This window comes from Benincasa hispida, chromosome 6 (assembly GCF_027475165.1).
Source record: "Benincasa hispida cultivar pf3 chromosome 6, pf3_genome.v1.1, whole genome shotgun sequence".
NCBI classification, from domain to species: Eukaryota; Viridiplantae; Streptophyta; class Magnoliopsida; order Cucurbitales; family Cucurbitaceae; genus Benincasa; species Benincasa hispida.
In genome coordinates, this window is record NC_143483.1 from 31,936,091 (window position 1) to 31,947,824 (window position 11,734).

Sequence of the window (11,734 nt, forward strand, 5' to 3'; positions counted from 1 at the left end):
TTAATTTTATTTGTGAAACTTATTTAAATAACCATTTTAATAAATTATTATTATCTTTAATTTTATATAAATTTGTTAAATTAATATAAATTATATAATTAATCAATTAACTATATTTAAAATGAAATAATATATAAAATAAGAACTAAATGAAGAATGAGGCAAATAGAAAGTCCATAAGAGGAAGAAAAGATGGTCCAACTTTGGGTTTGAACATAAATTTATTCTTCTTCTTCTTCTTTTAATGGTAAATCAACACTATTGTTACACATATAATTAGCACCAAATGAAAAGATAAGATAAGTAGACTAATTATATGGAGAAATAATCCAAGGTGTTGTTCTAACTCCCCCTTTTCTCATTCTTAAAAAAATGTTGCCATGAGGTCTCATAAAAAGGGTCAATGAATAAACTCTAAAGCTGCATAATAAGCAACCAACACAGGAAGAGAAACAATTGCCCCAAAAATCACCCTGCATTTCAAACAAAGGGGCATATTTTAACAAATTGATTATGTCATTAACAAATATTGGTAGAAGTAGCAAAAAATTGCACAAAAATCCCATCAATTTGGTGATGAATATTAATAACAACACTTCTCAATTATTTGACAAGAGAAGTTCTTCCTTTTTTGTATTTCTTTTAATTTTAATTCAATAATATGTGAGAACGGGAAGATCTATGCTGATCAAATTATGTATGTCCTAATCCGTTGAATCGATTCAACTATATATATATTCATGTTTACATGTTAACTAATTTGAATATATGCTTATTAATTTTTGTAATTTATCAAAAGATTAGTGGTCCACATATCATCCGCTTGATGATTATTTGAATTTTGGTTTTTTATTTTTGAAATTTGTACTTATTTCTTTTACAACTTATTTGCCATCATCATCTTTCTTAATAAAACATTTGAATTCTCAACCTAATTTAAAAAACAAGATTTAATTTTAAAAGTGTTGGATTCAATTTGACCCTTCCAAAATTTTAAAAACAGAAAGATTGAAAAAAATGTTAAAATATGTGGTTAAGGTTGTGTATAATAACCATTTCGCTTCTGTTTGGTAACTATTTAGTTTTTTATTTTTTGTTTTTTACAATTAAGGTTATAGACAATACTTCCACCTCTAAATTTCTTCATTTATTATCTTTTTTTCACCAATAGTTCAAAAAACTACGACAAATTGTGAAATTAAAAAAAAAAGTAGATTTTGATCAAAACTTGTTTTTATTTTTAAATTTTGGAAAAATGCAAATCATTATAAGAAATGAGGATCAAATAGACTTATTTTTCAAAAAACAAAAACAAAAAATAAAATGGTTACTGGGCCCCGTTTGATAACCATTTTGTTTTTGAAAATTAAGCCTATGAATACCACTTCTACCTCCACATTTCTTTCTTCCTTTGTTATCTATTAATCACATATGGTTTAAAAACCAAGCCAAATTTTGAGAACTAAAAAAAGTAGGTTTCAAAAAGTTATTTTTGTTTTTGGAATATGGCTAAAAATTTAGTCATTGTACTTAAGAAATATGCAAATCATGGTAAGAAATGTAAATGATATAAACTTAATTTTTAAAAAAAAAAATGGTTACCTAACGGGCCTTAAGGGGTCATCCTTTTTTTTTATTTTGATTTTTGAAAATTAAGTTTATTTTTTCTAAATTCGAATGATTTCACTTTATGAAGTACAATAGTTGAATTGTAAGACAAATTCTAAAAATGAAAATAAGTTTATGGAAGCTACTTTTGTTAGTTTTTAAAATTTTCCTTATTTTTTAAAACCATTGTTAAAAAAGTAGAAAAAAAAAAGAAATTTAGAGGTGAAAGGAATCTAATTTATAGGCTTAACTTTCAAAAAAAATAAAAGAATAAAAGATAAAAAAAAAAAAAAATCAAATAGCTTTCAAATGAGGTGTAATTTTTTCCTTTTCCTTAAAAGATTTTAGTATGTTATCCATTTAAAAATAATTTAATAAGTAAAGAATAAATTACATTCCAAAAGTTGATGATTCACCAATCACCTCATAAAGTTAAAATTTCCATTAACTATTAAATTAAGCTTTAAAATCTATTAGGCTTTTAATTAGATTTGTTTTAATTACTCTCATTCATATTTATTAACATTTTATATATATATATATATTTTCCCTTTTTGGGTGAGAGAAAAGGGAGGGATACGAATCTTTATAGTCCCATCGCTTTTAAATATTATATTTAGTCCTTAAGTTTAACATATATTTAGTCCCCCCCCCCACACACACACACACACATATATTTAACACTGATAAGTTATATTCTTCAAAGACAAAATCAAGAACTTTATTTTAAAAGGATTAAAATTTCATTTTTGACAACTTTATTTCTAACAACTGTGCTTACATATAATAACTTTATTTAATTTATTAACTACTTGTAAAAATAATTACACTGTAGAAAACCATAATTTTGTGAAAAAAGAATTAAAAGAAAAATTTTACCATTAAATAATATTAGTGAAAATTAAAAACAAGTACTTACGCTGTGCTAAGAACATCTGCATGTAACCCATATTCTTTTGCATAAATAAATGATGTAATGGATTGTGGTACTGCTGCCTGCAAACAAATATAACATTTGTATTAAAATGATTTAGAATTTTGAAATAATTAAAAATAATTTTAGCTAGTTAAAACTTCTATTGACACAACATGTTTATTACTATTATAAATTTTCAGTTCATCTTAATTTCAATATTTTAGACATTACCATACGGAGGATTTTAAAAATTAAAAAAATAAGAAAAATTATTTACACAAAATAGTGAAATTTTAATATTTTTTGATAGAGATTGGTAGAAACTGATAAAAGTCTATTAGTATTTATAGTGATAGAAATTGATAGAAGTCTATCCATTTTTCTTATTATATTAATTATTTTAAAAAAATTGGAGATCAATTCACATGCAAATATTTTGAAATGAAAATTACTTAAAGTAAATTTTGGTTCTTTAAGTCTACTTTTATATTTATCATAATTTTATTATTTTAAACATCTTGTTTTAGTCTTCAACTTTAGATAGAAAAGTACATAAAAAAAAATATTGAGAGAAGAAGTTAGTCCTGTCAATAACTTTTGTTATTAATAAATTATTTAATGGAAACATGACCTCTCAACACAATATTGTTTGATCATTTACTTTACCAATAAATGTCTATATCAACAAATGCTTAGTAACATGTGTGGTAGATTGGTGTTAAGAGATATTAATTAAAAAGAAAACATTATGATGATTAGTAGGAATTAAAACCTAATATTTTATATAAAGTTTTAGGGAATATAAAATAGAAAAGTTAAATAGTTAAAAAGAATTACAAAGTTGAAAATATGTAAGGTAAGGCTAAAACAATCACTTCTAAGTTTTAAAAAGAATATGAAATTGGAATAAATATGAAACTCATGTAAATTTGAGTTGACCTAAAAGTAATCCAATTGGTATTTTTATTTTTATTTTTTGAAGGAATATTTGGGTCAAGCGCCAAAAGGTTGGTTTAAATTCAATATAAGAAAAGTAAAATTAGGCATATTTTTTTTTTCAACAAAATTTATCCCTTAACTCTTGGAAGTTCCTTTCAAAAAAAAAAAAAAAAAAAAACTCTCGGAAAGTTCACCCATATGAAGTTTAGGACAAATATCAATTTTTATTTCTAGGTTTTTAGAGTTGTATCATTTAAAATATTAAACTAATAATTATATCGATTTAAACTCTAAATTCTAAATTGTATCAATTTTCACATTCTTTCAAAATTTGTTAGACTAATATTATGTGAAACTTATAAATTCAATCAATTAAATTCCTATATATTCATACTATTCATTAATTATCTTTCAAAATCATCCCTGCACTAATTTTCAAGTATTTGTAAACTTATTCAAATGTTTGTTAGTATTACAAAATGGACAATTAGAGTAATTGCATAGATAATTCTAAAAGAAAATTATAACTAAAAGTCTAAATTAATTCATTTGTCAAAGTTTAAAAATTTATTTAATACAATTATAAGTTTCACGTATAAGATTTTTTCAAACCAAATATAATTAATGAAGGGTGTAAATTGATACATTTATCAAATTTTAGGATTTAAATTCATAGTCATTAATTCATAGTTTAATTTGATTACAAATCCTTAAAATTTAGAGGTATAAATTGATATATATTTTTCTTAAAATTTATAGATCACTAGCTTCATTAGACACAATACTAACAAATCATAGACTAAACTTATAATATGTAGATTAAAATACTATTTTGTTCCTCATACTTTAAACTTTGTTTAATTTTACTTATACTTTCAATTATTCAAGTGTAGTCCCTGTACTTTCAATAAATTTTAAATTTAATCTCTCAGATTTAATTTTTATCGAAATTTATTAAATAATAACAATAATTTTCATGTATAGAAAATAAAATATGTGAATATATTTTCAAAATTTACAGTAAAAATGGTATAGATAACAAGAAGTTTATAGAAAATGAACAATAAACTAGTATCCAGGACTAAATTTAAGATTTATTGAAAGTCCAATAACTAAAATTGGACAATTGAAAACCAAAATTAAACAAACGTTATCAAAATTTTTAAAAGTAAAATAATTTCCATATTAAAAAAAAAAAAGAAGAAAAGTTGTTAAGAAATTATACCTGGATTATAGCTACACGTAGAACATCACCATGCAAACCCATGGCAATGGAGCCAATGGCCATGGCAGCTGGTCCAGCAATAAACTTCAACACCATTCCTATTATTGTAAGTGTTGGTCCACAAGCTATCAACTTCTCTTGCAGTGCCATAAAAATCCCTGCACTTATTTAACCATAACCTAACTCAAGTTTTTCTTATTAACTTTCTATCACAATTTCAAAATATATAAAATCAAATAACAATTAACATTCATATATAAAATAGATGCCAAGAAAATTATCTTCTTTCAATTATAATTGAATTTGTTTTTAATTTAAATGTAACAAGTTGCGTATAAGAATCTGAACCTCCAATTTTAAGAAAGGTAACACGTGTGATTAATTACATCTCAGTTATACTCATTTTGGTTTATCTATCATCTTTGTTGTTTACATGTATAATTAGTTAACCCAAGAAAAGGCAAATGTGACGTAACTTTATTTCTTGAAATTTAGATAAATTGATGTATATTTTATTGACTTGGACAATTGATTGGTGAACATATATATGACACGCCATTTCTTAAATGTTGGGATTGTTCGGCCTACTGAGTAAAGTTAATAAGTATGGAATCAATATGATGGAGATAGTAAATTTGTGTTTGGGGTGTAGAGTTGTATGATAAAGTTTTCAGATAAATGTGAAAAGTAAAAAAAGAAGAGATGATGAAGTTATTCGATAAATGTAAAAAGTAAAAAAAGAGAAGATGATGAAATTACTTAATAAATGTAAAAAAGTAGAGATAAAGAGAATAACGAAAATTCTTCCATAAATGTGTAAAAGATAGAAAATAAGAGAAAATCGAGTTACTATTGAAGTTGAGTTGTTTACACTAACTTAAGAAGTTCGTAAGCCAAACGAGGAATATAATCATAAAAAAACTTAACCCAACTCAACCTAATTTCATCCTAATATTATGCCATAATATACATTAATGTGCTGTGTCTTAATTTGAAATTTTCTCAATTGTGTAAATAAATATACTGACAAAGATCCCATTAGTTTTCTTACATTATTTTTTCAGCTTATATCATTTATCTTTTTTGAATAGATTCCCACTCAAATCTTCAATTATAAACACAATATTTTTCTTTAAATGTGTGTTAAAAATTTTTATTGGGGATTGCTAGACACTATTGGAATTTTAAATGATACTATAATCTATTTAAAAAGTTTAAGAATTAATTATTTAAAGTCAAATCACCTTCAACTGACTTAATTATTTAAAAATTAGGATCATTATATGTGTAATCAATTTGACTCTTCAATCCACAATAGTATTAAATATTATAAAATTGATAAAATCACTTTTTTTTTCAGAGTATAGTTAGTTTTTTCTCATATATTTTTCATGATAAAAAAAAAAAATCAGAAACAAAATTGAAAGAAAAATCTTACCCATATTAAACATGGCAGTGCCAATCCCAGCTTTTGACATGATGAGAATAGATCCTTCCATAATGTTTGGCATTTCAACATGCCACCTGGCATTAATTGAAAAAATATATATGTAATAATTCATAAACAAAAATTCTTACCCTGTAATACACAATATACTAAATTTAAAACATTAATATTTTATTTGGCAACAATTAATTAACTTTTGAAAGTTGGTTGGAGAATATAATTCTATGTTTTTGTTTTCCACACTTCTATTTTTAATTTATTTTTTCCTGAATTTTTTTCTGTTTTATTTTAGTTAATAGTCTTTCAAATGTTGTATATAATTTTAATTTGTAAATTCTAATTAAAATATTATTTGAATCATTCGCATTAATTTAATAAATTATTTAACATAAGCTCTAACAAGAGATTTTTTTTTTTTTTTTTTAACTAAAAGGTCATGGTTTAATCTATGTTGTCCACTTATTTAGAATTTAATATCCTATAATTTTTTTTTTCACATCAAAATATTGTAGGATCAGGCGAATTATCTCATTAAATTAGTCGAAAATAATTTTTTTCTTTTTTTTCCCACTTACTTCCAATAGACAATGCATTTGAAATTGCATGTAGTAAGATATGTGTGAAGTTTCAAAGAAAAATTACATTTATGTTGAATAATTCATTAAAGTTTGACCACACAAAACAAAAATAATTAGGGTTGTTCAAATAACCCGACAATTGAACAACTCAGACTACCCAACTTAAAATGTAAAGGTGGGTTGGGTTAAAAATAAAAAAATAATTTATAACCCGACAACCCAATCCAACCCACTTTATTTGGGTCATTTTGGTCTCCAATCAAACCAACCTAAATTTTCGGATTGATCCAAAAAATACCTTCAACTCAACCAATCCAACTCATGTACACTCTAAAAATAATTATAAAATCATAAGATTTAAACTTGTGAATTTTAGAGAACATTTAAAAAACATATAGAAACTAAGACAACATATATAAAAATCGGTTCAAGTATCATTTTGGTCTATGTACATAGTTTAATAAACTTGTTATATAATGATCAAGTTTAATTTTCAGACTTTCAATAACTTAAAATTGATCTCGAATGTTAGTATATGCTTAATTATTTAATTTTAAAATGTACTAACTCCTCTCTATAAATTTTAGAAATATATATACATTGTGTTTTTCTATTTAATTTAAAAAATATTGTTATAATTATTTTGCAAAATCAGATAAAAAGTACGTCAAAAAATATTTTTAATCACTCAACTTTACGTGATAATGATTTAGTCTCTCTACGGTCAAATTTTACAATTTGTAATGAATCACAACCAAAAATGTATTTAACCTAAAAATTAACTTCAAACTTACAATAAAGATTGATTTTAAGATTTATTAAAAGTATAAGGATAAAAATTTAACAGTGAAACGAATAAAAACTAAAACGAAATAAAATTTCAAATACAAGGACATAAGAGTATTTTTACCTTAACATTTCAAAGAACAAAAAGGAAGTACTATCAAATGTAACTTGTTTTAATCTCAAAATCTAAAAGGCTTTTTCATTTTACTTTTACTTTGTAAGTTTTTAATGATATAGGAATACCTTTTTGCAACAAATGCCCAAGCAAAACCAATAGTACAAGCATATGAGTTGGGATTCCCAGCCAACTTCAGCCAAACTTTCTTCATCAAAGGCTTCAAAGAAGGCCTATGGCTGTTGCTTGATCTTCTTTCCTCAACCTTCATGGCTTCTCCTTCTAAATCCTTGCCTCCCTCTCCAGTCAATTGCACAGCTTTTTCGTCGCTGACAAACCCCGGAGAAGCTTCGGCAGCAATCAAATCCAACCTCGTCCGTCGAAGTTCCAGCACAAACAATAGCATTGTCAACCAAACAATCGCCTGGATCACCGAACCCTGTGCGGTCAAAATTTAAAATTTTCGTTGACATGTCAACATTATTATCTGTGAATGTAACTCTACCAATAAAAACTTTTCAACATTGATATTTAAAACCTTGCCTGCACGACGAGATCAACGGCCATTTGACCATACATGACCTTAGCGAGAGGGACACCGATAACGAGGGCGTTAGTGAGAGTGGAGAGCGAGAAGCTAGTGATGGACCAACAATAACTACCTTTGCTAGTACACTTGGCCCAAAAGGCCAAGACGAGAACGATAATGAGTTTTCCGATGGCATCGGCCACGATGAAAGGAAAGTTGAGATGAAAAGGATCGATGTGAGAAGTGAAGTCGAAGGTGAAGAGAGGGAGAGTGAAATAACAAACCAATTTGTTAATGGCATCGCACTGTTGGGTGCTGAAGATTTTCCACCATTTCACAGAGCCATAGCCTAAGATCAAAGCAAAGTACAATGGAGCCATGGCGGAAACCACCTTGTAAACATCTTCCCAACCGATCATGGCTGCAAAAATCCCAACAATTCCTATTGGTTTTGGAGCACTATTAAAAACTAGAGGAATGGCCTATTTATAAAGAAGAACAAATATTTAGTGTATCTTGGTGTACACTCACCTCTAGTCAGTCCACCTAAATGTCTATTCACAAATGTTAAGAAGAATTTTTTCTTTTAAGATATATGTTTTGAAAATATATTTAAATAGATCTATCTTTTTACATCTTACCAAATTATCCATTCATAATTTACCATACGATAAATTCTTCTTATTTTTTTTCAAATATTTTAATTAATTTTGGGTGTAAGTAATGTGAGAAGATGCATAAAGATAGATGTATCTTGAAATGTATCCAAGATTATCATACTTTATACATATATATATATTTCCATTTATATGTACATGCACAAAGGTGATGAAATCATTTTTTAAGGTCAAAAGACAATTTTGGTCTCAATATTTTGAAGTTTGTTCAATTTTAGTTTGATATGTCTCATAGATATTAAATTTTGTCCACTTAATTGATCAACATTAGTTAAAAAAATAATATTAGTTTTTAGGTAAGGAAATACACTATGAAAATATGATTTGAAAGTTTATAACAAAAATACTAATCGATAATAAAAGTTTTCTTTAAAATAATCAACAATTAACCAGCAATAAGAATAAAATTGAACCAACAGACTAAAATAAAGAATAAAATTGAACCAACAGACTAAAATAAAGAATAAAATTGAACCAACAGACTAAAATAGTAATTTTATCTTTTATTATTATTGATATTTGTTCAGATTCTTGAAACTTGAAAGGTTATGGTTAATGTAATTTACACATCATGTCTTGATTGTATTCCTTTATTCTCTCTTGTGTTTTAAAGAATTTATTTTTATTTTTATGCTTTTTGTAGAATTTTCATTTTACTAATATTTTTTTTTTTGGACAGACTAATACTGTTCTATTCGTTTTACTTATCTATTTTTTTAATTACAGTTTCATTATGATGTTTTTGTTTGATGATTAGTCTTGAAAAAGTCACTTTGGGCTTTTGTTGTTAATTTTGCTAGTTATATTTTATAAAATTAAATCTTTGAAACCAATCGTGCATCGATCAACTAGTTTAAGTATGCACTTTCAACTAAGAGGTTAAATAAATAAATACTAGTTCAAAAGTCATGCATAATAGGTAAGATTCATAGGTTCAAAATATAGAACTTTGCTGATAATGTTCGATGAATTATTTTTAGGCAAATATTATTTTACTCCTGAACTTTAAGTGTTGTATCAATTTAAACCTCAAACGATTATTGTATCAATCCAAACTCTAAACTTTTATAAGTGTATCAATTTAAATTCTGAACTTTCATAATTATATGAAATTAAACCCTCCATTATGTTTTATTTGGATACACTTATGAATGTTTAAGGTTTAAATTGATAATTTATGAAAATTCAGAGTTTAAATTGATACACTTATGAAAGTTCAAAGTTTGAATTGATATAATTATTAGTTTGGGGTTTAGATAGATACAAATCAAAAGGTCAAGGTTTGAATTGATACAATCCTGGAAGTTTAAGATTTAAATTGATACCATTTTCAAAGTTTAGGAGTATAAATTGATATTTACACATTATTTTATCTAGAGAACCTAATAGAAGGATTGGTTTAATTTTGAAACTACACATACTTGTAACCTTACTAAAGATAGAAAATTGGAAACACTACAAGAAAATAACCATTTTTTGACATTTGAAATTGACGAGAAATGGTGGTAAACGCGTCGGAAGATCATCTCAGTCGTTGGGAGTTTGGTCGGGATATACCTGTTGAGAGACCATCTCCGACGCTCATATACATACCTTCGAGAGTTAGTGATAACTCTCAATACCTCGTGTACTGCATCGGGAGTTATCTACTCCCGATGGATGTATATTCGTCGTTGGGAGTTCCTTCATCTCCCAACGATTTTTCTGTTGTTTGGAGTTTGATTCGGAAATCCAATTTCCTGAAATTAAACTCCCAACAATTTACCCATCAAGAGATAGTGGAACTCACGACACCGTCGTTGGAAAATCAAACTCTTACCCATTTTTTCCATTTTTTTTGTTATTTTTCTAATTTTAATCTGATAACCTAAAACTCATAACATTATTAAGAAAATCAAACGTATTCACATAAAATAAATAAACAAACAAAATCGATAGTATTTTTTATTACACAAAAGAGAGAAAAGATGATAAAGATGGTCTACAAAACAAATGTCTTGAAGAATACATAGGAGAAAGTTTGATGACATCTCTAATAACATCTCCAACATCTCCAAACAGCATCTCCAAAACAGTAGTTTACCTACAATTACATTAATTAGAGAACTTTATTATATATATCAAGATTAAATATAAGAAGAATTATAAGACATAGTGAGTGAATACAAAAAAGGTCATGTATTAGAATATTAATTAAACAATTAAACAACTCACGGAAGAACATGGCATGAGACTCCCCTCTTAATAAAATTTAGGCGACCCCTAAGTGTGAGAATATTAGTGAATGCCTACTTTAGGTTCCCCTAAGTGTGAGACTCTAACTCAATAAGAACGTTTATCTTTCTAATATTAGATGAAGACCACTTTACTTAGAAAGCTTAGGCTAGCTCTCCCTAAGAATGAGAATCCCTTCTCAAGATATAATAGAATGATTCAATATGATCTAGTGAACTACTCGAGATCGACAGTAGTAAAGGTTTCACAATCACATGGATTGACACACTTGTGATTTCGGTACAAACACAAGATAAGGACCCAAAAATCTTCAAAGCAGCAACCCTAAAAAGAGAATAATATTATATTAAATATGCACAACAGAAAAAGAAGAAAACCATCTAAAACCAGCAAGCATAATGCTGATAAGCAAAGAAATCTGCAAAAATAAATACCATAAATTTTTTAGATGAGGAAAATATATTCAACCAGAATTTGTAATTCGAGAGACATCTTGAAGAACAATCCAAGGGACAAACATTCCAATAATTCAAATGATGAAGATCCTACGCAAGGGAACGAAATCAATGGCTCTCAAAACAAAAAAGGAGAAAAAAAGGTAGAAAATTTTGGTTGCCACTAAAATTGCTTACGCCTTAAAAAGTAAATAAATAAACAGAATTCAAAAACACAAGTAAAA

General features: G+C 26.4%; 1 protein-coding gene across 1 annotated transcript; it reads right to left on the reverse strand.

Annotated features, from left to right (window-relative positions):
- Nucleotides 1-202: 202 nt before the first annotated feature.
- Nucleotides 203-8,920, reverse strand: PIN5 (Auxin efflux carrier family protein). The gene is made up of 6 exons (XM_039033738.2): nt 8,158-8,920; nt 7,743-8,053; nt 6,127-6,212; nt 4,689-4,846; nt 2,528-2,604; nt 203-473 (listed from the first exon to the last, which is right to left on the reverse strand). Exons 1-6 carry the CDS (start codon nt 8,560-8,562, stop codon nt 401-403), a joined length of 1,110 nt encoding a protein of 369 aa, XP_038889666.1. The 5' UTR covers nt 8,563-8,920; the 3' UTR covers nt 203-400.
- Between the last annotated feature and the right edge of the window lie 2,814 nt (nt 8,921-11,734).

Excerpts from the sequence above, each read along its gene's own strand:
- PIN5 (XM_039033738.2), bottom strand. The coding sequence starts at position 8,562 with ATGATCGGTTGGGAAGATGTTTACAAGGTGGTTTCCGCCATGGCTCCA. Across the intron at positions 4,847-6,126 it reads CACTGCCATGTTTAATATGG|GGATTTTTATGGCACTGCAA; the intron begins GTAAGATTTTTC and ends AAATAAGTGCAG. Across the intron at positions 2,605-4,688 it reads TACGTGTAGCTATAATCCAG|GCAGCAGTACCACAATCCAT; the intron begins GTATAATTTCTT and ends ATTTGTTTGCAG.